The 24,898-nt window shown below is 37.8% G+C and overlaps 1 protein-coding gene across 1 annotated transcript in view; it reads left to right on the top strand.

The window, feature by feature from the left end:
* The window catches only part of igf1rb (insulin-like growth factor 1b receptor), a 66,285-nt gene that overhangs the window by 30,045 nt on the left and 11,342 nt on the right, over positions 1 to 24,898 (top strand). Inside the window, exons 3-10 of the mRNA XM_057330923.1 lie at positions 15,242 to 15,545; positions 15,761 to 15,897; positions 15,988 to 16,132; positions 17,059 to 17,267; positions 17,352 to 17,478; positions 17,810 to 18,054; positions 21,000 to 21,167; positions 21,447 to 21,651. Of these exons, the coding sequence (XP_057186906.1) occupies positions 15,242 to 15,545; positions 15,761 to 15,897; positions 15,988 to 16,132; positions 17,059 to 17,267; positions 17,352 to 17,478; positions 17,810 to 18,054; positions 21,000 to 21,167; positions 21,447 to 21,651 (1,540 nt within the window). The remainder of the gene's footprint in view (positions 1 to 15,241; positions 15,546 to 15,760; positions 15,898 to 15,987; positions 16,133 to 17,058; positions 17,268 to 17,351; positions 17,479 to 17,809; positions 18,055 to 20,999; positions 21,168 to 21,446; positions 21,652 to 24,898) is intronic.

Here is a 24,898-nt window from a genome sequence, read left to right as displayed (position 1 = left end):
TTCAATTATTGCAAACCATCACAATATACACAATTATGATATTTTAATAGTTTCTCACTCAAGAATACAAGAATTGTACACTCTGAAGTCGTGTAACGTTTGGCTGAGTTTAGTCATTTAAACGTGTTAATGAAATCGAGACGTCCAGTGTGTTGCGCTGACCTTTTTTTCTCGAGTTCCTATCTCAACAACTCTCTCTCACATTGCTGCGTCATGTCTGCTCTGCCAATTTCCTTTGGCGATAAAGAGACCGAGAGCACACTCTGTATTAAGCCGCGTGAAAGAGACAGGTTCTGTTAGTGCTTGCTTTATTATTGCCGCAGCAGTGCCCTGGTGCGGCCGCCCGCTGTCACGTCTGGCAGAGTTTTTGTTAGCGGGGATTGTGGCAGACACAGATGTCATTCAGGCCTTGTGCTCGATGGAGACTTAAAGAACTTAAAACTTGTTCTTTTGTACACGATGCTGTTTTTAAACTTTGTCTGTCTTTCACATTATGGGATTTTTAGACATGGCCGGAACTATGTATATATATATATATATATACAGTATATATATATATATATATATATTATAAAAAAAATGTATAAAAATATAAAAAATATATACACATGCATATGTATGTTTTTGTGTTTATAAATCCAAAATATACGGAGATATTACTTCATTACTTCAGTGTCCGAAATTGTTCTCTCATGTTCATTCACTTCTTCGCCATACAGTGGACTATTTAGCATTCGCTATATAGGGAATAGTGAATGAGTGAACAAGTGAGCGAATTCAGACGCAGCTTCTGTGGCAAGATTGTGTCGCGTTTCATCTTCAACTTTCAAAATTCTAAATAATTGCACTGCCATTATTAACTACCGTCACGGGTGGAGTGAGGACACGTACACAAAGTTAAGGTTTTAACAACTTTTCACCCGGAGGATGGTTTATTAACAAGTGCACAGGCGAATGAACGAACGAAGCGTGCTGGTTGTCTGTGATTCTTGGGTATCCTCGTGACAGTGCAGGCGTGGTGACGAGTGGTTTCCATGGCGACGCTCTCCTGCCGTTGGGCGGCTCGCCACACTACATAACTATGATTAGCGGATTACTGTATTTTATTTGTTAAATTACGAGATGCAAACTTTAGCATAGCTAAACTCTTCAACTGTCAGGAATGCAAATGGCAATATATCCCCATGCAATTTTGGCACTTTTTTGGCCACGTAAATATGAGCAGCGGGGTGACGCAACTCATATTTCAACTTAGGTCGGCAGCGCGCCGCCTTCCCCCATTCTTCTCCATGTGAGGCTGTTTCCATCAGAGCGTGCGACTGCGCGTGCGTATGACGCTTGCACATTATAAATGGAGTGTTATTTTATCCAGTCAAAGGAAAAGATAAGGCACATTTTTCTTCACCGTGATTTGACGTGCCTGCAATAACACTACCGTGCATTTTCACTAGCGTGGTGTACCGTATTACAGAACACCGGCACTTCTACTTGAAACAAGCTTTCTAAAAGAAATGTGCTTGCACAGGTGAGTTCCCTCAGTCCGGTGAGACGAGTACAGAGATAGCGGAGCATTGTGTCCGTGAAGTGGGTTGGTGAAATTTAGTAGCAGACCTTTGGTGAAGGGGGCTTAGATTTCTCCTGGCAACTATTTTCTTTGTGCTATACTGTTCACCCCTCACTGGGACATCATCCAAAACTGATAGAGAGCTGCTTCTATAAGCCTTTTGTCTGGGAAAGGTTAGTCATTTAAGAGTGGTACGCCTACTTTTCTGGCGTCGTAATGTGTTCTGTTTTCCCCTCAAGCACGTCTTTGAAAAAAATGATGTTATGAAGCCTAGCTGTGCATTTAAATGTGTAGCTGGAGGGCCTCAGGAGCTCCTGAAGGTATTCGCTTCGAACATGAATGAAATGACAGTGGATGTGTTGTCTCGGACATCCGCAAACCCTTTGTAGTCACGTCTCAACAAGTAGATGCTGATTATTTCTCGGAAGTCAACGTTTAAGAGCTTATGTTATATGTTTATGAAATCGCTGATTGTAGAGCGCGCTTTTCTTTGTCTCTGACTGTAAGTGGGCAAAAGCTTTTCTAGGAAATTTTAAAACTGCTGCATTATGTTTTGCCCGCATGCTTTTAGCATGTAAGAGCCACAGTGGAAAGTTTGAACGTCATGAGGAGTGGACTGCAGTTGTGGGATATCTGCCAGCTCACAAACAACCAATACCCCACAGACGGCCAGAGACATGCTGAGGACGAAAACAAATCAGCCCTCAGGGAAATTAAAGCGTCATGTTTACACCTGCTGAGGGCATTTCTTTGACACATCTAAGGAGACTGTGCTTTAGCCTAGTTTAGGGGTTAGTTCATGCAAACATTTTTTAAATGTTAATGTGTTAAAGGGATACTTCGAGTTGTTGCAAATCTGAATAAATGTCTTTGTTCTGATGAACACAGAGAAAGATATTTGGAAGAATGCTTCTAACCAGACAGATCTTGACCCCCATTGACTCATGATCTAGTGGAAATAGAGAATAAGAGGCTAATCTAGTACATCTGATTCCGATGGTACTTTGTATGGCCAAGTGGAAAGACTAAAGACTCGCTTGATCGGTTTAGCCCACTGGCATTGTTCCTTGGGTTGGTCATTAGGTCATGAATCAGCATCCAGAATTATAAACACAGCGGGCTATTTATACCAGATCCCTGAATCCTCTTTGAATCTCTGGGCTGCTAGTCATTACCTTTCCTCCGTAGAGATGTATCGTTAACACTTTACAACACTATTGTATTTACTGTATTTAAATGCATTAACTAACACAAACTAACATTGAGCAATATCGTTTTTCAATTAGTAGTTTTTGTTAATGTTTGTTAATGTTAATTCAATTATTATTACTCATATTAGTTTTCTATGAGAACGTCGTGGCTCGTGGACGGTCTTGCATGTATCAGAGCATCTTTGCGTACGTGTACATAATTTTTTTAAATCATTCAGTTATTGCCATTGCAATATGCACGTATGATTTAAAAAAAGGACCCAGTGCAGAAATAGGCTATTTACAAATGCTGTCATAGTCGAACTTGCCCGTGGTTTAAGCTATAATAAGAACGGATTGACATGAAATAGTGTGTTAGCTATGTGCAACAGTTATTATATATTACGACCACATCTGCTAGTGTTTCGCATAGCAGTCAGCACGTATAAAGACGGATATAGTTTATGTAGAGATCAGTCCCTGCGGGCTTCAAGTCCCACTAGTCTTGTTTCAAATCGTTGAATTAAACTTTTTTGTCAAAATTGCGTAAATATTAGCATTCTAAGAATTTTATGTGGTTGAAGGTGCAGTTTGTAACTTTTGCCTCTCTGTCGCCATCTGTGTTTGAAACTTGAAATTGCCGGTGACTTTACATACCTGTTTGTGGGATGAAGTCAAATGGCATCACACTGACATTCCATTGAATTATAAATCATTATAAGCAAGACGAAAGTTTTACTTTTTGTGTGCTTGCTTAAAGTCCCAGCGAAATTAAAAAATACAATTCTTATTTTTTCATGAAATATTGCAGCGTTTATAGTAAATAGCTTATTAATGTGGGTCATTTTCTTTTTAAAATTCATGTTCCCTCATAATCTTCAGTTAAAATCTGAAAATGCACTTCCGCCCTGAAATGACTCTCCATCTCAAATGACGTAAATTAGACGGCTTGGGCGGAGCAGTCGTTAATTCCTCCCCTTCAACCGTCAGTCTGCTGCTAGTTTCGTTTCAAAATGCAACCGCTGTTTTTATACATCCAATCAATTTGCAGTCAAAAACGCAAGCCACGCCCACTAATTTTCTCCTTTGAAATTCCTTTTCACTCGGTAATGCGTCAGAATACTGAAGTAAAAGCAATCGCTACTTCCGATTCACAGGGACTTTAATAACTGATTTTGGGGGGTTTCTTCTCTAAAAAGTTTTGTATTTATATTTCAGTATTTAAATAAACCAGGAATTAATGATTTCCGTCCTATCAAGCGTGTGTTGCATTATTAGACACGTCAATGTTACAGTGCATTTTGGCTCAGCTGTGACTCTGAAGCCCCTCATGGCTTATTCCTGTGGGGTCTTGACACCCCCCAGTTCCTACTCTCTCATTTTTCACTGATGGCATCACTGGATGTGATTTCATGTTTTTGCGTTTTGCCCTACTGAGGGGCCCAGAGTCAACTGCAGTTAAAGCACTAGTGAGAAAAATAGTCTTACAGCCGAGTGTCAGATTTGGCCTCATTCCTGTTAAAGTTGTCACATTGATATTGCTGTTTATTTTGCTGGCATAACTGCAAAATTCTAACAATGCTGACCTCCGTTACGTCTGTCACCAAATTGCGATGTTCAGAAAGATTGATCGATATTATTTGAGCACCAATTTTCAGATACCTGTAGGAAAAAATAAATCCAAATCTGCCAGCCCCAGTAATGCTTAGGACTAAATGACATTTGTGTAACAGATGTTTAATGTCTATACAAGTTGTGAATTCTAACTGAGGGAGACAGCAAAGACATATTAGCAAATAAATGCGCTAGAGGTTTAGACTGGGTAAGTGAAGGCCTGCCACCGCAGGATTGACTGTACTGCCAGCACCTTTGGCCTTTGTAAAGCATAGAGACAGACAGTAAAGTACTGTACTGTTCAAGCAAAGCTGGGCTTATTGTGCCAGCCTGCTGTAGCTGGGCTTCCTGCGTCATGCCGTCCCAACATCGCAGGACCTCAAACTCCCACGAGCGCTGTGTGGCAAAAAGACAAGCACCGACCTTTCCAGATTCAAACCGCAGTCCTGCGACAGGAATACATTTTTAATAGAGTTACTTATTCTTGTCATTCAGATGCTGCCTTTAATTTATGTCTATGCTGCAGATGGATTGCAGCCCTGGACTATTTTATGTGTTTGGGTTTGCTTCAGAAGATTTTGAACTTTACCTCAAGGAGAGAATGTTTGTGTAGTTTTACATGTACTAGAGTCGCAAGATATATTGAGATGATCAAAATATCTTAAATGGGCACAATATAATTTAATAATTTTTTACAATACAATAGTAGATTGTATTTATGTATAAATATATTAATATAAACCTATTGTTTATTTATTTCTATGAATACTTAATATGAATAAAAAAGTATAAACAGCATTGATATGTTGCTTCATTAGCCGTTTTCACTTTCGTTTACTTAAGGTAAAATGTTTTTTTTCTGTATTCCAGAGATCACAACTCTTTTATAAAAACATACAAATACAGGCATATCTGAAAAATATAAACCTTAATTATCATTTATATGTATTTTACATTATTGGTAAATATAAATAAATACATTTCCTAAATATATATTGTAGCGAGGAAGGCGGGACGAGAGCCGTGGGGCAGGAAGGCGGGGCCGGTGGCGTGAGTGATAATGAGTATCAGCTGTACGCACACCGGTCCCGCATGCCTCACAGAGGAGATCGGGAGCATAAGAGGACGAGTGTGGCCGGCAGTTGACCGTGAGGTGGCTGTCGGCCATTTTACTTCCGTGTTATTGTTTATTTATTTTATTAAAGTTTGTTAAATGTTCGCCGGTTCCCGCCTCCTTCCTTCCTTGCCTAGAGACCTCGTTATATATATACTGTATATACATGTATGTGTATGGGTTTATAAATTCAAAATAAATATGCACAGTACACAGATTTATTATGACACAAACTTTTATTTTGGATGTGATTAATTGCAATTAATCGTTTTACAAATTAAATACGCACAGTACACAGACATTTATTATGACGCAAACTTTGATTTTGGATGTGATTAATTGCAATTAATCGTTTTACTAAATAAATACGCACAGTACACAGACATTTATTATGACACAAACTTTGAATCGTTTTACGGCCCGAATGAGCACTCAGCGAGTCTCCATATAAAAAGGCTAAATACTAAATTCATGAAAAGGCGCCCAGAGGAAGTCAAAAACAGCCACTCTTTTGCAAGACTTGTGGGGAAAATGGCCCCTTAACACTTTATGTATTTAGGTCTCAAATCTGGAAATTGTTAGGCAATGTTATGGTAGCCTGTTACCTAGCCAACTGTCTGCTTTGTAATAACTGTTCAGCACTCCATCCGCGAGCCGGGGTTGACGTTAAAGGTTTCAAGCATATTAAAATGGTTTTAATGGCGCTTTTATATGAGACCAGACAGGTCTAAAACACGCTCATATTGTCAGGTAAAACAGCAGTTGGTATTGGCAGATTTGACCGAGAGTAATAAGAACATTGAAAATGTCAGTATTAGTCACAGACACCTGACAGGCGAGAACATTAGAAGGTGTCTCCCACCGAAACCTAATCGATTGTTGTTTAAAGCTGTTTGCTTGTTTGTTTATTTGTTTTGCCTGCACATAATTTAGTCTAGCAGATTCGGTCATCCCCCTTTATTGCTGTTGTTGATGATGTCATCAGATCATCGCTCTCCACTTAATATTCAGCTTTATGAAGCGTCTCAGAGAAGCCAAAATTATTTCAGGTGTTTAAGAATATAAGATGAGATAAAAGATTTGTTAAAGTAATGAATAAATAAACAAGCAAAATATAAAAAATAAAGATTGTGAAAACTGCGACTCCCCCACTTAAAGCAATAGTTCACCCTAAAATTAAATTCTTTGATCATGTAATTCGAAATGTTTACGAATGACTTTCTTCTAAAGAACACAAAAGAAGATATTTTGAAGAACGTTGGTAACCAAACAACGGCTTCCATTGTATGAAAACAAAACCACTGAGACATTTCTCAAAATCTCTTCTTTTGTGTCGCACACAAAAAGTCATGTACAGATTGAACGGCATGAGTGTGAATAAATGATGACAGAATCTTATTTTTGGGTGAATGGTTTATTTAACCGCTATGAAATCATATAGAACAACAATAAAGTGTCAGCGGGTTCGACTCTTAAAGGGGTCAAATGGCGCGAATACGTGTTTTTCTGTGTCTTTGGTGTGTTATAAGTTGCCCATGCATGTATTAGACACGTACAATTGCACAAATGAAAGTGTGGGAACAAAAGATGCATTCTATCTAAAAGCGAATGCTCACCCAGACCTGCCTGAAACGCCTCGTGTAGCCACACCCCCACAAATCTACATCAGTTCGTGGTATGATTTGACTAAGACCGCCCAAATGTATACGCAAGTAAGATGGGCGTACCTGTCAGTACAATTGAAGAGGAACCTGATGTTCCAAATATGGTAAGAGGCGTCACATTTCCGAAAACACTTGCAGTATTCGACCAATCACTACGCACTGGTGAACTGGCCAATCATAGCACACCTCGCTTTTCAGAGCCATGAGCTTTGTAAAAAATCTGTGCGTTTCAGAGAGGCGGGGCAAAGAGGAGATACAAACATGCACGGTATGTGGAAAATACAGCGTTTTTGAACCTTAAATCGTGTATACACATTGCATTACATCTAAAACAAAGCATAATATTCGTTTTAGCCGTGTCATATATGATCCCTTTAAAGGTACATTACTATTTCATATCATAGCTGGTGTGCTTTGGTCTATTGAGATTGATGTGGTTTCAAATGTTCCTGTTTTTTGACAAAGGAGTACATATTGTCTCTGCAATAAATCTACTGCCAGCAGCTATGACAGATTAGTTCATTAGTAGTACCAAAACATGGAAGATGAAGGGCTGTGAAGACGGAAAAGTAAATCTGCAGTCTGAACCCTTGGCATTCTTAGTAACATTTATCCAAAATACAGTGAATGTGTTCTGTGAATATGTGCTGTTGAAAATGTGAGACTGGCTGTGCAGTTGCTGATGGATCTTGTTTTGATCATGTCCAATGCTTGTCGCCGGTGAAACTCTATCAAGTTTAACCTGGGCCGGTGAGTTCCGACGTGCAGCGCCGGTCCATCCTAAAGTCATTATTTCTGCTGTTGTGTGTTTGTAGAGATGAATGTGTCCCTGGGAGTGATGAGCGGAGTGATGCTTTGCTAATCGTACTTATAAAAGGATCATCACGATTCATTTCACATGATTTTTAGAATATCACAACGTGAGTTACAACTCTGTGTAAGCTACAGTGTAAAACTTTGCTGTAATTTCGCAGCAGGTTTGCCAGTAATTGACTGTTGATTTAATTTACAATTTTGTTTTAAGCATAAACTTACATAGTTTACATATTTTTCTTTCATAAAACAAGACTAAATATCATGGGTCACTTTTCTTGTTATGTAAATGTATCGTAATTTAAGAAATGTAAAATATTTTTACTAGAAAACAAGACAAAAATGTCATTTTTTGCAGTGTTGCTGTGCTAATGCCAATCTCTTGCTCATTTTGAATCTCAAAAGTCAAAGTGTTTTAGTTTTGATTAAAGTAATTGAAAACGGTTCTAATTGGAAAGTATATTAAGTAGTAATTAAATCTACAGTAAGTTACTGGCAAACCTGCTGTAAAAACTACAGCTAAGTTTTACAGTGTAGTTATGATCGTGGATTGTTTCTGTTATTGAAAACACACGAGGGGTGTCAGAGATACAGTTTGATGTCTGATGCATTTTACTCCAGGTTATTTTCCATGAACAGGAGCGGTTGAAAACTAGTTGAAACTTACACTTTCTAAATTCAACAGTATGTGATGGATTTGATTAGATGCGTTAGCGCTGCATAGGGCTTTACGATTATGACAAAAATCATAATTGTCATTTATTCACCTCGATATTGTAATTGCGATTATTATTGTTGATTAATAGATTTTACTTTGAAGATTTGAAATGTCTGATAACTTTCTGTGACACAGCTGCATGCCATATTCTATCTATAAACATCCAAAACAAAACAATATAATGTAAATAACAAATAATTATGGCAGTTATGTATTACCCAAAACGAATAGCTAAAGGACACGTCAACGTATTAATTCTTTGATTCGCCACTGTATCCGGTACCCCAAACACACTGCCGAAACGCACAGAAATTATTGCAAAATGTAATTGAAAAACTGTAATTGAGGCTTTTGGCGATTATGTAATTGTTTCGCCTGTAATTGTAATCCCGATTAATTGTGCAGCCCCAGCGCTGCATGCTAAAAAAAGAAAACTAATAGTAATTACTTAAAATTTTAATCACGATTAATCGCGATTATTTGGTCAGTTAAGAAATTTGTATTTCACTTCCACATATTCGTTACACTTTACAGCCTATCAATTCATCACGAATACATGATCTCCCGCTGTTGAACTTCTCCAACACGGTATTCCAAATTGCACGATCATCAGTACATTTCACGATTATGCTTAATTAACTGCGGGAGGCAGACATTTGATCGTGATTAAAATACGATTAATCGTGATTAGTTCCTGTACTTCAATTAGTATAACATTGCGTTGGCAACGCAATGGTCATTCGATTCCCACGGAACACGCATAATGGATAAAAAATTATCTTGAGTGCATTATAAGTCGCTTGGGATAAAAACGTCTGCATTAATGTACATCATGTAACACGCATTAGATCACACACTTGTGGCGTGGCAGCCAGATGTTCACATCTGCCTCTGAGATGCATCTTTTGGTATTCTTGGCTGGTTAAAAATTCCACACCAATACCGGGGTTTATGCCTTATAACTGCACACATACACAACTCCTGAAGCAATTTTCTGAAGGAATGAGCAAAATCCTTTCCTCCATGAATTTTCATCACCGCTGCATTTAGCACCAAATGTGACCTTGAGGTATTAGATTAGATGTCTTTGAGACTTAACAATTGAGTAATAACCTCGAGACTTGGGAGCCATACGTTCCCATTCCCCCATGTCCCGCTGGATAGAAAAGAAGAAATCAGCGAGAATGTTACACGTTGTTCTTTTTATACATCGTGTGCTGCTGTTCTATCATGCGCATTCACTTTAATAGAGAGAGAGGGAACACACTGTGCCAGCACATGCAACCTGTTTTTCTCAGACGTGCTGCTTTGTGGCAGCCGAGATCAGCCGTGATGAAGCGACCTCAGATGAACTTGGAGTGTTTCCTGAATTAATAAGGAAGAGGGGCCGAGGTGACGATGTTGACTAAAAATAAAAAGCCTGAGGCATCCTTTCTTTGCCTCAGCTGCTGGCGCCGTGATGGTAAATGCAGGGAAGGGCCGGGGCGGCTCTCTGAGGGGTCTTCTGTGAGAGCTGGGCTAATCTAACAGGGCTCGGCAATACATCATTTCAAGTGTTTTCCCCACCGCTGGTACAGAGTCGTTTATTAAAGAGAAAAGGGGTGTAATGATACGATGAGCTCACAATTAGATGCAATACCCAATAGTTGGGTTCACAATTAGCAATTATAGTACAATATTTTCAACAATTAAAAAAATGAAATTCAAATAACAGATTCGTTTCCACAACATGAACGATTAAAGAATTGTCAAGATTCAAGCTTTGATTGAACCTTCTGTAAGTAAATTAATAAAAACCGAATATATAAAACTACATTTGAAACAATAAGAAATTCTGAACGCTGAATCCTAAGAATGACCATCTTAAATCAGTAAAAGCACAAAAACTAAACTAAATTAAAACTATGTTGACAAAAGTCCCATGTTGGCAGTTCAACCAATATAGGATTAGACAGATGTCATATCTTACATTGTTTTGTATTGTTAAACAGTATGTTGTCCCATTATTTCATCTCCATTATGTATGAACTCTTCGTACATGAACCTTCTGCACAAAAACAAACTCTGTGTTTCCCGAAAAAAAATGAGTAAATGTTTGCAACTGTGGATGTTTATATGAAGAACTGCTTTTATGTCATTGCCGCTCATATAGTACCGATAGAGACGAGTTAACTGTACGAAGCACTAAAAACAAATGTTATAAACCCCCAAGAATTTCTGAAAACAATGCTGATTGGTGAGTCGTCAGCAAAATGCAACGAAACAATGTAGGATATGGTTTGGCAGGACAGGAAGATGTTTTGGCTTGGACACACGTCGGCATTTCTGTGGTGAACGCGCCACTTATAGCTGTAGCGGCTCTTGCCAAATGAAAGTTTTAATTATGGCGCTTGTAATAAAAAGCTGCGCGTCTTTGACCGGTTTGATCAACATTATCAGTTGTCCTTGTGGACATGAAATAAGTACTCGTACCAGGTACCAGCGTATGTATTCGGTCCAGTGCATGTACCAGCGTGTTTTATCGAGTCTGGAATGGAATGCACTGGCAACATTGGCAGCTTGTCTGGGTAGTTTGTTTGTTTGTTTTTTTCTATGCTTTTTTTTCTCTAAATTTCATAATTGTGACAGCCCTACGCATAACATCTTTGCTTCATATAGATTAGAAGTTCACCATAAAAATAAAGGCAATTGGCCCGACATTGAGGTATGTGCATATTTGCGCCCTCAGTCTTTTTCCTCTGGTGAAAGTAACACATAAATATTGATGACTCATCCCTTAAGAACCATTTTTGTGTGGTAAAAATTTTGTAACCATGTTTTTTTGGTGCATTGATTACTATTTGCAAAACCATGATTTTACTACAGTAACCATGTTGTTTTTGTTTCAACTGTAGTAAAACCATGTTTTTTCATTATTTAAAACCATGGTTAATGTTCGTAAGGATCTTGCGTTATCAACCGATAATATGCTCTTTAAACTAGGGCTGTCAAACGATTAATCGCGATTAATCATACACACAATAAAATTTTGTGTTTTTCATAATATGCGTCTGTCTACTCTGCATATTCATTTTGTATTTATAAACGCAAAAAACATAAACATACATATATATATATTGAAAATATTTAGATGTATTTAATAATGTTTACAAATAATTTAAATTATATAAACGTTTATTCATTTTTATATTGTTCTTAAAAATATGCATGTATGTGTATATGTTTTTAAATACCAAAAAATACACATAACACAGACAGACAGATATACATATTATTAGGGCTGTCAAACGATTAATCACGATTAATCACATCCAGAATACAAGTTTGTGTTTACATAATATATGTCTGTGTACTGTGCATATTAATTTTGTATTTACATACACAAACATGAATATATTTAAGAAAAATGTAAAACATAAAAATTAATAAACATTTATGTATAATTTCAATTACTGGTAAATATATATATATATATATATATATACACACACACACACACATGTACTTATTTATCTTTATCAGTAATTGAAATTATATATAAATGTTTATTAATTTTTATGTTTTACATTTTCCTTACATATATACATGTATGTGTATAGACAAGGCTTGTTGGCAAAGTAAAAAATATAGAGAACTCAAAAGCATTGAAATAAAGTTTTGCCATTCTAAAACTATATAAAAGTACATCACATTGTGCACTTCACCCAGACACTAAACGTCAGGTTGGCCTTCCACTTTAATAATTGTTTTAATACATTTAATGTAAAGTAATAATTGAAGGTAAGTTGTTACCTCTTCTTTTGAACAAAGTCAAGAGGGTTAAGTTTGCTTTTTCTGTGTTTAGACTAACTGACATTCCAGCATGATGACCTTAGTGTGAAACTCTTCACTAGACAGAACGTTTTTGGAGATGAAAGATAACTATAAATGAAGCCTAGCTTAACTGCACAATAGTTTAAGTTAATTTTTTCAAGAACAAGTGTCTAATTGCAAAGAAGTTGCTCTTTAAAGGAAGTTTGTGACCGAGCATAACTCTTTGAGATACAGATTAAACCCGTCCTCTTAACCTGTACTTTTGAGCCAACACATACGTCAGCAGTTAAATCTTATCAGCTGCTCGTGTTACAAGCGTCGGCTGTTTAATGTAAACTGGATACTGTTTGAATGTGTTGTTGTTCTTCCTGCTTTTATCCCATTTTTCCCTTTGGCCTTGCTTAAACTCTCCGTAAGATTATCCGAACGTGTGCATTCCCAATGACCCTCACTCGAAACCCGGCGTAGAAACGGATACATTAAAAACTCTTCAAGCTGCTTTACTGAGATGCGAGAAGTCTATCCATGAAAGTGATTTTGCTGTTTTCCAGGCTTTATTATGAGCACGTAAGGAAAGATCGGGCAGGCCGGGTTTCTCTGTTCTTAATGTAGGGCATTCTTCTGCTAAAGCTGGTGTTTTCCTTACTGGTGCTCTGACCTGAATCAGTTTTTCCTCTCCCCTGTTACAATGCGCTCTTATTGAGAACGATAGCAGAGGACTCTGCTCAAATTATACGTAGTCTCGGCCGGACGGAATGTGCGGACTAGATTTCTTCGCAAAGTGGAACTGGACTCAAAGGCTGCCATGCTTGTGCCATACGAGAGGGTCGCAGGGGAAAATTTCTTAAAAGTCCTCCTCAGATTAATAGGAAATATGATTTTTTTTTACCATTTGAATAGTGTATATGTTCAATTTTTTATATTTCAAAATATATATGATAATAATTTTATATATTACAATTAATAAATTAATTTGATATATTCTTTATATTTTAATTAAATTATATTATTTATTTTAAGTAATGTTGTATCACTTACACTTTTAATATAAATAATGTTATATTTACATTTATAATTGTTTCATTTTATTTTATATTATTATTTTTTATATTTGATTTATATTATAACAGCATAGGAATGCATTTTAAATAAGTGTCATGTCCCTACTGTAATATAGATTATACAGCTGGTTACAGTCTACTGCAACTTTTAATTTTCACGTGTTATGAAAAAAAAAAACATTGTAACTATCTACAGTATCATTTTTATCACACTGATAAAAGGTTAGTTTATTTTACAAAAAATCTGTTTCTGTTCTGTTTTCTGTTCATTTAAATCAAATCAAATACTGACCTAAAAATTATTGGGAAAAACTTAAGCCTCAAAAATAAGATGAAATAAGTTTAAAGCGCTAAAATTATAATAATAAACATTAACATGAAAAATGTATTAGTCTTACATAGTAGAAATAAGAAACAAATAGAAAATGGAAAAAATAAAAATTCTAATAGAAAAAATAAACAAATTATAAAATGATAAAACCATACCAAAATTGCTAAAACTTTAACTAAAATTATCATAAAAACTAAAAATAAGAGCTATTTTAAAATATGAGTAAAACTAAAAACAAAACTATCAAAACTCTGTTTTGATGGCAATTTTCCCTGAGGTCTTGTTTTATAACCCTTTCTTTAGAATATGTTGTACGGTCTTTCTCAACTAGTGAATACATTTTATTCTGGTGAGGTCATTTGTTTTGGTAGTGCGAGATTGTGTAATATTTTTTGGGTACAACATGAATACTGTGCCTCGAGTGAAATGTAAGCGCTGTTTGTTTTTCGGTCTCTACAGCTTTTAGCGATACTCTCCATCACTCAGGCTTGAAAGACACCACAGAGGTCATAAGCAAATGTACAGTAAGAGAGAAATGTGCGTCACGTGACGCGCTAGGGCTTGACCTTACGCTCGGGTCAGGATATTGACTGAACTCAAGCCTGTGCCTTGACATAACCATTATTGTTATTTCATTTCAATTCAATTCAGTTTTATTTATATAGCGCTTTTCTATATAAATGTGGATTGTTCCAAAGCAGCTTTACAGGAGAAAAACAGAAAAACACAGAAAAGGTCAAACACAGCACAGTGCATGGTGTTTATAGAACAATTATTATTTCTGTTTATCATTTCTTGTGAAGAAGCAGTATACCAACCAGAAAGAAACGCTTTCTGTCAGGGTTATCTGTGATCTTTCTGTGTGACTGACATGTGTCTGGTTTCAGCTCTTCTTTCATAAATAACTAGAAATCAAATGGGAAAAAGGGATATTTTGCATGGCAATGGTGCTAATATAGGCTTTATTTGTATTTTCTTTTTGTATTGATTGTACTTATTAACATTTTACACTGTAATGTGGACAAATTATTTATTACTGTAATTAAAATTTTCAATCGTATTTATATATAATAAATTATTTAAAAGTGTGACGTATATAATGGTAATATTTGTTGCATTGATTTGTTGCATTAAAATAATTTTTAATGAATTATCTTTATAAAATCTTAATCCTCCTTGATATTTTCTTTATGCAAATATATATATATATATATATACTGTAGATTTATTAAACCTAGTTTTTTAACCCATTTTATTCACCCAAAGAGGTAAAAAGCTTTTTGTAAAAATTGAAACAAAATGAAAACAAAACGGAACAAAATTCACACATCAGTGTTTCCTTTCTGTGTTTTTCTCCAGTTTGCCCAGAGGTTTGCGGTCACCGGGCTTGCACTGACTCGGGGGCGTGCTGTCACCCCCAGTGTTTGGGTACCTGCACCGAGGCTGACAACGACCGGGCGTGTGCCGCCTGCCAGCACTATTATCACGAGGGTCGCTGCGTGGAAGACTGCCCACATGACACCTTCAAGTTTGAGGGCTGGCGTTGCATCACCATGGATCTGTGCTCCAGGGTCCACCTGCCCGATTACGATGGATTCGTAATCCACAGGGGAGAGTGCATGGCTGACTGCCCGCCCGGCTTCATGCGTGACGAGAACCTGAAGTACCGAACTGTTCATTTTATGTTGGAAAAACTAAAACATTAGCTTTGTCTTTTGTATGCTTATAGCCTGTGGTTTGTCCTGTTTGAACTTTTATTTTAAAGCTGCAACGCGCAACTTTTGCCTCTATATCGACATCTCTGTTTAAAACATAAAATTGACACATCTTTATGTGTATTGAACTCACTTTCTGATTTTCTTTCTGTGTGTCTGACAGCATGCACTGCAAGGCCTGTGAGGGTCCGTGTGACAAGGTCTGTGAAGAAAAGGTCATCGACTCGGTGGACACGGCTCAATTCTTGAAGGACTGCACCTATATCAAAGGCAACCTGTATATCAACATCCGGCGTGGCCGTGAGTTCTGTTTTCCCGACACGATTAGCCCTGAAGCCATGGGTTTCCTCCGCTCTTTCCTGCTGACGCTCTCTTCTTTTGATTCTTCAGATAATATAGACTCAGAGTTGGAGAAGTACCTCGGCCTCATCAAGACGGTGACGGGATACGTAAAGATTCGTTCCTCTCACGCCCTGACCTCTCTTAACTTCCTCAAGAGCCTGAGAAACATCTACGGAGAGGAACTCTGCGAAGAGTAAGACTTGGAGTTTGGCATTGTGTTGTTTTTGGCCGTGTGCTTTAAAACTTGAACAAATAGATGTTTTAAACAAAAAATGCGTGGAGATGTGGACGTGCACATATATTCAGGTTAAATAAGAAGCCAGCACGTAAATGCATTTATGTGCAGAGTGACGTAAGCAAAAATCTGCACGTGCCGAGCGATTTTGGTCATAAATGGTACTAAATTGAAGACACATTGTCAAGTTAAGCAAGCAAATCGAAAACACTCATCAAAAGTGTGAGTTACTCGTGTTATAAGTGTTTACAAATCATACCAACATCAACAGAACGTGCGTCATAGAAAAGCTGCGTAATTTTATTCCATCTCCGTTTGTTTACTGTTAGCCCATTCTCAAGACAGATTGCGACATCTCATGTTGTTACGAAACACTAAATTCAGCTCTGAGATGGTTTTTAGAAACGGATCTAAACACGCAAGCCCTCAATCCGCATAGTTAACATTTATGAATCGGTTCTGTTAACATACTAAACGTGCGTCCCAAACAGATGTCAGATCTTTAATTCCCAATGTAGCGAGAGAGCGTTTGCGTTATATTTAACGTTAACCCGTAAATGCTTGTTTGACTAAAACATTCAGGTTTGCTGTCATGTCATTTCATTGCTTTCTCTTGATGATGAGTTTTTTATTTTTGTGTTAATTTATGTCTATAAGTGAACTGTATAGATGTATAGTCTTCGGTCTTAACGCAAACTACTAGTCGTGCATCTTAACTCGCTTACAAAATATCTAGATATTTGATATTACATAACATTACATTACATTACATAAATATCGGACATTTGACAGACGAAGGAATAATTATAAAGATTTTGTGATTCTATTAGATAAAGTTCACGTTTTTTTTCCCGATTTTTATTATGTTTATTGCTGTTCCTCAGCATGTATGCCTTCGTGGCGTTGGATAATCAACGTCTTCAGTCTCTGTGGGACTGGTCCCAGCACAACCTCACCATATCTGCCGGAAAACTGCAGTTCCGCCTCAACCCAAGACTCTGCGTGTCCGAGATCCGCAAAATGTGGATCAAAACGGGAATTAAGGAGAAGTTTACAGAAGAAGACTTCAGTAAAAATGGAGACCTTTCAAGCTGTGAATATTTCATTTGTTCTCATGTCTAAACATTCATACACACATTTTGGCAGTCCTTATGTTAAAAGTGACTTTCTTTCATAGGTGGAAGTAAGACTCTGAAGCTCTTGTCTAGCAGTATGAAAAGTGATCAAATCAAGTTAACGTGGGAGCGATATCGGGCGCCGGATTCCAAAGACATCGTCAGTTTTGTCGTGTACTACAAAGAAGAGTGAGTCTCAATGATTATTCCTATCTTGTAGTGCATGGTTTGTTCAATTCAGCTGTTTCGAATTGAGCTGTGTGTTATTTTGAACTAAACATATTATAATAGACATATTTGACAAAAAAAATTTCAATTTATTACAAAAAATATTTATAAATATTTATTTTGATTACATTTTTTGACAAATTGAAAAGCACTCAATTTCCTCTTATTTTCCCCTAAATATAAAGCAAATCCTTCATATTTAAATTGTCATTCAAAATTACACTGACGTTCAAGTTAAATGTCAATCCCCACCTTGATATTGAAGGAGATTTGCGTATGTTTTGTCTTCCAGACCTTTACAGAACATTACAGAGTTTGATGGTCAGGATGGCTGCGGCGGATCTGACAGCTGGAACATTATTGATGTGGATTTGCCAGAGAACGAAAACCAGAAACCAGGAATTGTGCTGTCCTCACTCAAGCCCTGGACTCTGTATGCCATCTTCGTTAAAGCTATAACGTTAAGCGTGGAAAATAAATACAGGCAGTATCTCAGTGCGAAGAGCGATGTGAAGTATATCCGGACTAAAGCATCAGGTAATAGATTTGCCAAATTACTCCACTGCGCAAAAAATAACTGTTCTTAATGAGCATCTTATTTCTTGTTTTTTTTTAGTTCATAGAAGGCTTAAAGGGTCATATGGTGCGAATACGTGTTTTTCTGTGTCTTTGGTGTGTTGCCCATGCATGTATTAGACATGTAAAATTGCAAAAATGAAAGTGTCAGAACAAAAGATGCATTCTATCTAAAAGCGAATGCTCACCCAGACCTGCCTGAAACGCCTCGTGTAACCACACCCCCACAAATCTACGTCAGTTTGTGGTATGATTTGACTAAGACCGCCCAAATGTATACTCAAGTAAGGTGGGCGTACCTGTCAGTACAATTGAAGAGGAACCTGATGCTCCAAATATGGTAAGAGGCGTTACATTTCCCTCACACGCTTGCAGTATTCCACCAATCACCACGCACTGGTTAACTGGCCAATCATAGCGCACCTCGCTTTTCAGAGCCATGAGCTTTGTAAAAAACAAAAAAACGTTGTAAAAAACGTTTTTAACCTTAAATCGTGTATACACAATGTATTACATCTAAAACAAACGATAATATTCGTTTTAGCCATGTCATATGACCCCTTTAAACTTTACAATATTAAGCCTTAAAGGTCAAATTGTCAACAGTTTTATTAATGGTCATAAATACAACAATAAACATTATCATGTTATGCTAGGTGGTGAATAAAGATGTTTTAGAATTGAAAATCGGTCAAGAACACTTCCTGTCAAAAGTTTAGGGGCACTTATTCTTTATTTACTTTTTTTTCACATTTTTGAATCCACCTACATCAATGATATGCTGTTTTTATAATATGCATTAGACCTATAATTCAGGCTTTTTTTCTTTTCAGAAGTCTGTTTTGATGCAAAGCTACATGCTGCTAACTTAGCATGTAATGCGCAATAAATGTTCATTTAAGTTTAACCGAAGTCCGTTTATGGAAGTCGTGCCACTCGACGGCCATGATTGCAACACCTCTGGGCAGTTATTTACTTCATAGCAAGTCAACAGTCCTATCTCCTGAATGGTGGAAGGCAGATATTTCTAAATGGCAAAAATGTTAATTAGATATAGACTATACTATCTTTGGTTTGCTACGCTTAAATTGCGTTAAAAAACACCTTTTTTGAGGTCTCTACTGCGCATGCGCACAGGCTGGCAAGCACCTTAAATAAGCCCCACTGGTTTAACCAATTTCATTGTCATTTACTGTAATTGCACTTTTGTCATATTGGCCACATTGCTTTCTCAATATGTTTATCAGCATCAGCCATTAAAAAAACAATAATTATTAGACATCAGGGCTCTAGACTGCGACCATATGGTCGCATTTTGCGACAAATTTTCCTGCCAGTGCGACAAGTTTTTCTTAATGGTCGCACCGGTGCGACTGCCAAACTGATCAATATACAGTATAATTTTCGCATATTATAAATTTATTGCGTAGAAATGTTATATTGCGCAAGCAGCGCATTCAGTCACTCATTTTCGTCTCCCCTCCTTCAACCATTCACTTATCTATCAGTGCATTGCCCCAAAGATGTAATTCGCGGGTAAGAGGCGAAGGACCGAAAGAGCAGACGAGTGAAGCGCTCATTCTTGCAACTGAAATAAATATATATGCTGAATATGCAGAATACAAGAATTTCCCCTGCTAAGGTACAAAACAGCAAAGATAAGGAAATGTGTTGGGAGTATTGTATGCATGTGAAGCTAATCCGGGAAACGTGTTTAAACTTAAAGAGGGGCTAACCGATTTCCGAATTACGCTTTAGACAACTGAGTCGGGCAGAGTACCAAAACAACCTTGTAGCCAATCGGCAGTAAGGTGCACAGGATGGACATTAGCCGAGCGCTGACGAAAGTGAAAGATGGGGGTAGGGGTGTGTTTGTTTTGGTGATTTCAACATCAACAACGGCTAAGAGAAATCGGACACCCCGCCTTTGCAGTATTGTTAGAGAGCTTTATACAATAGTTCAAAGCATACAAAACGTTATATGTCACGTTAAATACTATTTATTTGTGAGTCGCTATTGATAGAAGCCAAACGTGTATCAATGCAGGTTTCATGAAGAATAATCGCTAAAAGCCTTCAGGTCTCGCGGGTTGTTTGAGATGCGCGGGCCCAGAGAGTCCGAGCACAAAATACTAAACGGAGTTCTCTTTCACGCCTTCTTACTCTGAAACGGACATATAAACACAAAATAACGTCAAAATTCCCATATTAACAAGAAACCTTGTAAAGGTATTTAGTTTCGTGACCAAACAGTTGGGAAACAAAACACGTGTTCCAGTATATTGCTTGTGCTCTTAAAGGGGCAGCAGCATAATAAAGATCTCTGTTTATAATGTTCATCAAACAACAACGGACGGGCCCAAAAACACTCACTGATGTTAAAGGAATTGTGTTCTCTTATAGGAGTCATCACAACAAATAAAGGAAGAAAGTAGCTTTAAGAAAGATGTGCTTTAAATATGGTAAAGTGTTGAAAGAGAGTTTACATATACCATAAAAATAATTCAATCATAAACAATGATTTGTATTAATTTCTAATTGATTTATTAATGTATTAAACACATTTTAATGAAGTTTTAGTGATTCTTTTTTCTTATCTCACCCCACGACTGGTGCTATCAAATTAAGGGCTGGTGCCACCAACTGAATAACTTGGTAGCACCGGTGGCACCTCTCTCAAGTGTTAGTCTTGAGCCCTGGACATGTTTATTAGAAAATAGATATAGGGTGGGGTGCTTGGGGGTTAAAAAACTGGACAGGTAATCCAAAATTTGCAGGTTCAATTGTGGTGATTCATGAGCTTTACCATTGTGCCCCTGAGCAAAGCTTTCTCTCAAACGTTTGTGTTGAATGCCAAAGAACGAATCTGACATTGAAGTATTCATACTTTCTTTTTTCTCCTCCAGCCCCCTCGATGCCTTTAGACGTCCGAGCTTACGCTAATTCCTCATCAAAGCTGGAGGTCCAGTGGTCTCCACCTGCGTCCTTCAATGGAAACAACACTTACTACCTGCTGCGCTGGAAACAGCAAGTGGAGGATCGTGAGCTCTACCAGCACAACTATTGCTCTAAAGGTCTAGACGTTATGTCTGTCTGTCTCTCTATATACTCTATATATTTGCTTTATTGATGAAATGCATTCAAGTATTGCAGCCACGGTGTGCAGCATTATTAACCACATCTATGATATATTATATATTATGAATAAATATTGCCATTGTAATGTATGGGGGAATTATGTCAAAAATGGTTTATTATATAAATGTTTAGTTTCGTTTTTGGCAGGTTGTCCGCTAATCACAGCCATACAGGAGGTATGGCTTCAAGCCCTGTTTGTTTATATTTCTCAACAGAACTGAAGATACCGCTGAGGATTTCAGCCACGAGTTTGACAGATACCGAGGACATGAAATCCACCAATTGCGAAACAGAGGGACGGGACAAAGAACCCTGTTGTCCGTGCCCTAAAACGGAGGAGGAAATGAGAATCCTCAAAGAACTTATCTACTTCCGCAAAGTCTTCGAGAACTTCCTCCATAATACCATATTCACACCCAGGTATCGACAGACTTTGATAATCACACAATGCCCTTTCATCGTGTCCATTTCAGTCATTTTAGAGTTGAGGCTTTTAGAACGTCTCCACGAACATTGTGTCATCCTCCATGCTGCATGATCGGGTCCACAATGCAATGCAGCTGAGATGAATGTCTAAATGGCTCTTTGTTTCGTGTCTGAGATGTTGTCTTGGAAGGCGTTCTTCAGTAATCGTTTCCCTCGGCCGCTGCTCTTGGTAATTGTGTGGTATTGGCTCTCGGGGCCGGATCCAAATAGCGAGGGAGAGCATGCTAACCAAATGTAAACCACTACGTAAGCCTCGTTTCTCTCTGAACTCAAAGGTGTAACGCATTAAGTGTTCTCTGCTAAAATGAGGACCTGCATCTGTGTCGTATTATCCTCCATCAATGGGCAGGAATCACATGCATCCCACCGAGAGCGCCAAGTACAGTGCGGGGGGTTGCATTATACCTGTGCGAACTCAACGCAGGTCATGAATGCATCTGGATTCATATGCTCGAGGACACCGTGAGACGGCATCGATCCTGCATCCCGCGTGATTGAGACCGAGTTATGAGCTCTGTCTGGCGTTTTTCCCTCTGCATTTTTGTCATTGCTCGGCTTTCTGAGAAAGCCGTGGTGCCAGAAATATGTCAGGCCGCTGAAAAGTGTGTTTTGTACCGACGCCAGCACAACCTGTTTTTATTGAAAAGCGAGATATTGAGGGAAGAGCCCCGCGTTCCCTTGAAGTTCAGGATTTGGAGAGGAGGAAGAGGAAATCATATCCATTCACTGGATGTTCTCGCTCCAACTTCTCCGATGCCAGGAAACGCACAGTAATGCCATCTGGAATACCAATGAATAAAGGGAAGTTCCCCTCCAGCCGGAGAGCGCCGGAGATCAATGAACGCCGCTCTGCGCGGAGGGGGCTGGAGGACGGAGAAGGAGTGAATGAAACAGAGGGAAGAGAGACAGACAATGTCTCCGGTGTGGAGAGCAGGGAGATTCGTAATAGCATGCTAGCATGCTAGTATTTTATGTGTGAATGGGATGACCAGATGTACTCGCTTTGTTAGCTAAATTGTGAAGTACACAAGCTGTGAGAAGCACTGTTATCCCTTGATGTCCCATGATGCCGTGCATCCCTTGTGTTCCTTTAAAGGGATCAGGGTTCCCACGCGTCATGGAATTTCTGGAATATCATGGAATTTTAAAAGGTCTATTCCAGACATTGAAAGTCATGGAATTTTATATATTTCTCGTTGAAGTCGTGGAATATCATATCAAATTTTTGTTTCCATTTATCAAAATGTTATTTTTCTATACTGTATTTTTTATCGTGTTTTTTCTCACATTTTTGCGTATTGTTATGGTTATCTTCAGCGCCATTTTATTCCCTTCCCGCTTGTCACCTGGCAATCACTTAAGTCAAATGCAGTCACCTGTAGCTCTTAACTAAGGCGAAGAAAGAGCTTTAGTTAAAAACGATCACTTCAAAGCCTGATTTTCATTCATTACAGGTCATGGACATTCAGCTTAGAGTGGGAACCCTGAGTCACAGGGTCCTGATAGTTCACCCAAAAAACATCATTTATTCACCCTCATGTTGTTCAAAACCCGTATATGACTCTTTCTTCAGTGGAACACAAAAGAAGATATTTTGAGAAATGTCTCAGTGGTTTTGTGTCCGTACAATTAAAGTCAATGGAGACCAATGTTGCTTGGTTTCCAGCATTCTTCTAAATATCTTCTTTTGTTTTCTGAAGAAGATAGAAAGTCATACATGTTTGGAATGAACTGACGGTGAGTGAATGTCACAAGATGAGAAAATGAAAGCGATATTCAGTTCGTATATAACAAGAGGGTTGCGTATGCAGTGTTTATGGCCACGTCCTTTCAAGCAAACACAACCCATCTGTGCTGGTATGGTGTGTTTTTGTAGCAGGAGATGAGGAAGGACTTGCAGCTTGTAAGGAGTTGAGTGAGAAACTGCTCCGGAGTGTGAGTGTTAGCAGGCCGGGGAATGGGCACCAGCTGTGTGTGTGTGTGTGTGTGTGTGTGTGTGTGTGTGTGTGTGTGTGTGTGTGTGCGTGTGTGTGCGTGTGTGTGCGTGTGTGTGCGTGTGTGTGTGCGTGTGCATGTGTGTGTGGATTCAGGGGGTGATGGAGTCCCATTCAGATCATCTGAGGACAGAATTCGTGATTGCTTTGGGCCGAAGCTGAGGCCTGTTCACATCAAGAACGATAACTATAACGATAACACTAACTATTAGCTTCCACACCATCGGATGATGTTTCGTTTATTCTAAGCTTGCGTGTCGCAGAGCCTGAAAGTGATCCCAGCAATATTGTTTCTGTGCTACATTAATCTAAATTCAGTTTTTTAATTTTATAGCAATTTTTGTGAATAATCAGTATAGTTGTGTCTTACAATACAGCTGCGACCACTCCAGTTTTGACTTTTATCAGCATTTCTGCATGCATTGTGTCATTTCTAGTCCAGCGTCTGTTGAATTTCAACAGAAACAAAAATCAGGAATGACACAGATTCACCCATCAGCAATGTGAAAGACTGAGAGAATGCAAAGATGCATGAAAGTTGTGAGAGAAAATCAAGCTTATTCCATCATCTATTTATTGTTGAACGGTTCCCAAATACAAAAAAAACCCAAGTATTGTGTTATTCAAACATGAATATGAACGTTTCTATGCTGTATTCAAGATCTGCCTACATTATTTATTTATTTTTTGTTATTTTGAACATTTTGTCCCGTTTCAGTTGTCTGGAAATAAAAACAATATTTTCATGTGGAAAATATTTTTACTTAAACACATACCTAGAAATAGTAAATTCAGAAAATATAATTTTTGGAGTGGTCCTATATTTTTTGTATTCTCTTTTATTAACAATAATATACATTATTTAGTATAATATACAATTACTAGAGAAGCACCGATATATCGGCCAATAATCGGTATCGGTCGATAAAAGCAATTTTCACACTATCTGCAATTGGCCTAGAGTTTAAATAATTATATATAATCATATTTATATCTATATTTAATCATATAAATAGTCTTTATATGAATTAATAACATTCAGAGAGTTCATCTCTAGGATCAGTATTGGTAGATATGATGGAATAATCGGCTATCGGTGTCGGTGGAGAAATTTAGTGTCGGTGCATCTCTAATAATTACTGTAAATAATAAAACCAGGGCAAGATCTGTGGTATTTATCTAAATTT

Source organism: Triplophysa rosa, linkage group LG1, assembly GCF_024868665.1.
Source record: "Triplophysa rosa linkage group LG1, Trosa_1v2, whole genome shotgun sequence".
NCBI classification, from domain to species: Eukaryota; Metazoa; Chordata; class Actinopteri; order Cypriniformes; family Nemacheilidae; genus Triplophysa; species Triplophysa rosa.
Note: the sequence above shows the minus strand (reverse complement) of the source record. Positions and strands in the feature narration are given on the sequence as shown.